General features: G+C 38.9%; 1 protein-coding gene across 1 annotated transcript in view; it reads right to left on the bottom strand.

Moving 5' to 3' along the window:
* Nucleotides 1-551: 551 nt before the first annotated feature.
* LOC117360749 (zinc finger protein 2 homolog) overlaps nt 552-6,000 on the bottom strand; it is a 73,115-nt gene continuing 67,666 nt past the window's right edge. The window contains exon 13 of the mRNA XM_033945048.1: nt 552-1,244. Coding sequence (XP_033800939.1) covers nt 1,159-1,244 — 86 coding nt within the window. The 3' untranslated portion in view covers nt 552-1,158. The remainder of the gene's footprint in view (nt 1,245-6,000) is intronic.

Genomic DNA, 6,000 nt, shown 5'->3' with positions numbered 1-6,000 from the left:
TATAAATCTGGAAATCAAAGGATGTACAGGTAATGCTTTCATGTCTAATGGTAGATAAAAAGCACTTACTGAACCAAGATGAATGCAACTGAAGTAGTTTTGAGACTAGATTTGGAAAAGTGTAGGTGATAATCTAATCAGGTATTTATGGGTTGCGCTATGCCTACATAGGTTCAAGGCAACTTACAAAATGGAATAAGGAAAACTGAAAGGAGCGGTAAAAGGAATCTTAAGAATACATTACAGCATAAATAAACATAGGATAAGAAGATTATTGGGAGTTGAAGACATAGAGAAGACGTATTGTACAATTAAGGTGATGCATTAAAAGAACATAAGGGGAGGAGCACGTGCAACAGGAGAGCTAGTATAGTTAGAAGCAAGTCTTGAGGTAGGTAGAGTCTGTTTCATTGTGGAGTCTGACAAGGAAGGACGCTGGAAAAGAGCTTCTCTATGAACCCTTGAGAAAGCTCTTGTGGGCGAAACGGGTCCCGTCGGGGCATGCTAGAGACACTGCATTAAAAACTATAAGTAAAAAGAAACTGTGCTGTCAATTAGTTTTTATTTCTGAAAAAATAATACAGAAGTACATAAATAAGCTGCATTTGACAAAGGAGGCAATGATAAGAGCCAAGTCAAAACATCTACACTGGATTTTTGTATTGATGTAAATGACTTTGGGAACCTTGTTGCCATCCTATATTTTGATCCTGTTGAGTGAGAATTGCTGCATTGTGGGTGGAACTGGAGTATCCCAGCCAGTTCTTGCTGCAACAGTGCTCAAAGCTGTTCTTGCAGTGATGGTGCCAGTACCCATGTTGGGTACTGACTACATTGGGTGACTACATTGGGTGTTGAGGCATTGGGTATCTCTATGTCAAGGCACATTTCAGAAGAGACACCAATTGAAGCAATAGTAGCACTGTGTAGAAGGTTTTCTAGAAGCAGATAGTGCAAAAGCATCTACTTGCTGAGAGATACCTTACTGTGAGTATTAGTGAATGTAGATTTGGATGATGGAGAGAACCTTCATTCTGTTGGCAACACTTCACATGTGACATGTTTCCATATACTGAGTTTTAGAAAGAGAGAGAACCATGGCTGATGTGGCCACCGAGGTGGCCTGTTTTTGGTGAAGTTTTAGTAGAGTCTTCTCAACTAGAGGAAATGGAAAGAAAGCATATAGAAATGTGCTCTGCCAGTTGAGGAAGGCATCTGACTGCAGACGACTGGGAGTGTAGAGTCTGGAATAGAAGAGCAGAAGACTGTGGTTGAGAAATAAAGATGCCTACCTTGGGGGTCCACCAATCCAAGAATGTTTGTTGCAAAATGGTGGCATTGAATATCCACTTGTGAGGTAGGAGTCTGCTCAGCTTGTCTGCTAAAACGTTTTGTATTCTTGCCAGATAAACTACTTTGAGGCGACTTACAAAATGGAATAAGGAAAACTGAAAGGAGCGGTAAAAGGAATTGCCCAAGTCCAGATTTGTTATGTTATGTTAATCAGGTTTTCTATTATGCCTTTACCTTTTCAGTTCAAAGTTGGATTACATTAGAAGAGGTTGGGTCAGTTACCGAAGAAGTTACAATGGACAGTTTGACACAGACATTCAATAGGGTTGCTAGTACATCAAAATAATATAACATACTAAACAGAATAGTATTTGAAATGTTGAAGAAGCATGTGGCCTGATACCAATGGAAGCAGGGAAGATTCTGGTCCATGGTCTTCACTTCCCAACCTCCCCCCAGGCTACCAGTTGTACTTTATTATAATTTTTTTTACCACATGACTTTATTATAATTTTTTATAATTTATTATAATTTTTTTACCACATGACTTTATTATAATTTTAATTAATACCACATGACAAAATATCAAAGAATCAAAAAACTGCAATACCACGCAATATTGTATTACACAAGAACAATACGACGGTGTACTTTTGTTTTATATGTCCTTCAATCATATCCAGACCAAAATAATGATGATTGCAGGTTTATCCTTCTCTGCAATCACCAACTTATGTACAGGAGTAAACATCTATGTCCCACCATCCATTCCTCCCCCACTCTACCAATGGTATTTTAATATTTAACTCCCAGTCAGCCCTAGTTTTCCACTCCAGCATCGTTCTGTTGGCCATGTAAACAGTAGTGCTGCCCAATTTGCTGATTTGAATCGATCTGTTTTCTTAAAAAAAATCGGGCTTTCCGATTCACTGACCAACCATCCTCCCCGCATACCTTCGGGCCTTCTAAAGCAGGAGCAGCAGTGCTCTGGCAGCGAAAAGCCTGTCCTAAGCACTGCCTCTTGCTGGCTGTCTACTGCCTTTGCTGCTCCTGCTTTAGGAGGCCTGGTGTCAGAGCTCTTAGTGGGGGAGGGGGGGTGGAGGGCCAGTCAGGAAGTGCTGCATAAGCACCAGTTTATTCAGTATGCATAAAACCATCATTAACAGAGGTACTAGGGAGAGGCAGCTCAGAATGATCAGATCTTTAGCAACCATTCTTGACCCTCACTCTCTCAACATTCTAATTCACTCCCTTATTATTTCTAAGCTCAACTATTGTAATTCCTTATATAAAGGTGTCTGTCAAAAACACATCTGAGATCTACAATTAATATAAAACACTGCCATAAAAATTATAACAAAGAAGAAGAAATTTGATCGTTACCCCCTTGCTAAAGAGTACTCACTGGTTACCAATCCCTCATCGAATTACATATAAAATTGCTTTAATTTCCTTTAAAACCATGAACACCAAAGAACCTGCCTTCATTCATAAACTTCTTATCTCTCATTATCCTTTGAGAACCTTAAGATCAGCATCTCAGCACCTTCACGTTCCATCTTTAAAAATCATTGGTACTCGTAGGGCTTCTTCATTTGCAAATATAGCCCCTATAATTTAGAACTTGTTACCTTCACATTTAGATAAATTTAAGGGAAACCTTAAAAGTTTCCTCTTTAAAGATGCCTATAAATGCTAAATGATCTCTGGGTCCACCCTTGCCGATTTATGTATTGATCCCATTCAACATTAATATGATTTCTTCCACTGCCCTCTTGTTTTTAACCTTAACTGTACTCTTTTCTTTTTAAAATTGCATTTTCCCCTACTATCCTCTTGTTTTCATGTACGTTACGTCTTGCCAACACCCTCATAACCTCAGGCTCCTCCGCACTTTTTAGTTGGGCGGTCTGTGGGGATATTCAGCAGCACTCTGGTTAACTTCCACTTAATATCCCCACTTAGGGAGCAAGCAATGATTTAAACAGGCGGAAGAGGCTTCTTCCTAGTTAAATCACTTTGAATTTCAGCCCAAAGTGCTAACACTTATTTATCAGATTCAATACACTTCTGCGCCTTGGTTTTTCTCTCAGATGTAATAAGTTTATAGTCCAGCATGTTCTGGATATAGCCACCGCCTTATCACTATTACAAATCTTGGTATCATCCACAAAGAGGCTAACCTTACTTTCTAACTCTTCAGCATGGTCAGTTCCATCGCGTTGCTTATGTAATTTCATCAATTTTATTTACACATATTACGGTAATAAAGAAACTATTCTTAGCCTATATCCCATCAATTTTAACATTTTTTAATAAAGAAACTGTTTTTAGCTCTTATATGTTTATTTTAAATTGATGTATATATATGTTTATGAATGGTTTTCTCTATTTTAGTTTATTATCTATTTGAATTGCGGTTTATTTCAAAACCTTATGAACCTTGGTAGGTCTCTTTTTCTTATCCCAATTTTACTCATTCTTTTTTCTTACTATTTCATTTTTTATTATTTTGTATCATATCATTTTGCTTATTTTGTTTTACTTATTAGCTATCCATATATATTCTTCATGTTCATTATATAGCATTTTGCACATATGCACTTTCACCTCACATGTATGCACCGCTTTACGTCAACTTTCTTATATGCACTTTGGTTGGTCTTGCAGTTTCATGAATCAGCACTTATAATGCATTCTTATTATGTTTTTCTCACCATGTTGTTTTTATCTATCTTTGATCACATCACATACAGCCTCTTTTACAAAGCTGTGCGGCAACAGCCCCGAAGCCCTTTAAATCTCTATGGGCTTCGGGGCCGTTAGCGCAGCGCAGCCACTAGCACAGCTTTGTAAAAGAGGCCGATAGTTTATCATCTTTGATTGTCGGTCTCTATTTCACCAACACACCACATGTCTAGTTTTTATGTTTTTATATTCATATATTTGTTACAGTATTTCTTTAGCTATCTTTAATTACATTTGTTAGGACCCCTGAAGAAGTTTTTATCGAAACACGGATCATGTCGGGTCCTTTGGTTTGCTGTAAGGTGGTATTATTAACCGCATTTAATATTTGATATAATAAACATAGCCTGCATCTTGTACATTTTGTCTGCAGTTTTCTCTTGTTTTTTGTAGAAATTATCTGTGGCCATGTAATGCTTCCAGTTTACATAAAATTCTTAGGTGTCTGATTAGACTCAACTTTATCTATGAGAGAGCAAGTATTAACTGTTGTTAAGTCTGCTTTTTTTCACATGCAGCTTCTAAGTACAGTAGAGTCTCATTTAACCAGGACTCACACAACTGGCAAAAAAAAGCCATTTAAAAAAAAATGTCCTCCAAAGCACCAGTGGCAGCATCCTGAGCTGCAAATCCTCCCTCCCTCAAGCCCCCAAACTACTAAGAACCCCCCTCCCTCCTGCCCTGAAGCTCCAGCATAGCAGCGGTCCTAAGCCACAAAGCCCTCCTCCCTCAAGCCTCAAAGTGCAGAAGCAGGCGGCGGTCCTGAGCTGCAAACTCCCTCCCTCCCTCGCTCTCTCTTCCTTACCCAAAGCACAGCAGTCAGCAGGAGGCACAGGCTGCTTGCGGCCATCCCTGGCAGGGCTTTTCCTCTGACGTGTCACTTCTGACACATTAGAGCAAAGGCCCTGCCAGGGCTGGCCATGAGTAGCCTGTTTTGAAGCTGCCTCCTGCTGACCACTGCACTTTGGGTAAGGAAGAGAGAGAGGGAGGGGGGTTTGTGACTCAGGACCACTGCTGTGCTGGTTCTTTGGGGTGGGAAGGAGGGGGTGGAATTGAGAGTATGTTACACAAGGTTTCTAACACACTCTCAATTAAGCAGAAAAACAGTTATCCGGTATCCACCAATCCCCTTGGGTGCTGGATTACTGAGATTCTACAGTGTAGATTGAAACCAATATTATCACCTTATGATTTTTGGCTTGTAGTCCAAAGTACAGTATTACAGGGACTAGATTATTGTAATGCCTTATATTTGGGGATAGTGTCGTCCAGGTGCAGAGCACTTCATGTGATTCAGAATGCTGTTGAGCATTTAATCTATGTCACCCCATTTTACAATGACTGCATGGCTACCTATTAGATCTCACATAACATTTATAGTGCTGGTGTTCATTTTTCAGGCTATCCATCAAGGGATGCCTTGATATTTGTCAGTTGTTATGACCTCGTATCATCCACATTGATCATTGAGATCTGAGGTACCAATGTGGATAGGATGCAGCATATTAAAACCAGAGCCAATGCCATTTCAGTGGTGGGGTGAGTTTGTGAAACAATCTGGTTGGACAGCTATGACTTGATCAAAGATTTACAGACATTTAAAAAGCTTTTAAAAATATCTCTATTTGTAGAAGCTTTATGTTTAGACGGGTGAGAAGCAGTGACTAAAAGGATGAAGTTGATGCAGGATGAGTAGTTATTATACTGTCTAGTATTTTTATGTCATGGATTTTATTTTGTTGTGTTTTTAATTTTGTATATATTTTTGGAACCTGCTTAGGTTTAGGTGGGCTAAAAGCTTTTCAAATAAATAAATAAAAAAAAATTGTTCTATGTATATATATTCTATAAGATCTTTAGCTCCTGACTCCATGATGTACAGTTTCCAATACATAAGTTCCTACAGATCAGCTATTGAGCATGGAGGCATTTTCTTGTTTTTACTTAAAATGGGTAGAG

The sequence above is a fragment of the Geotrypetes seraphini genome, chromosome 5, assembly GCF_902459505.1.
Source record: "Geotrypetes seraphini chromosome 5, aGeoSer1.1, whole genome shotgun sequence".
Classification (NCBI taxonomy): Eukaryota; Metazoa; Chordata; class Amphibia; order Gymnophiona; family Dermophiidae; genus Geotrypetes; species Geotrypetes seraphini.
This window is presented reverse-complemented; position numbering and strand designations above follow the sequence as displayed.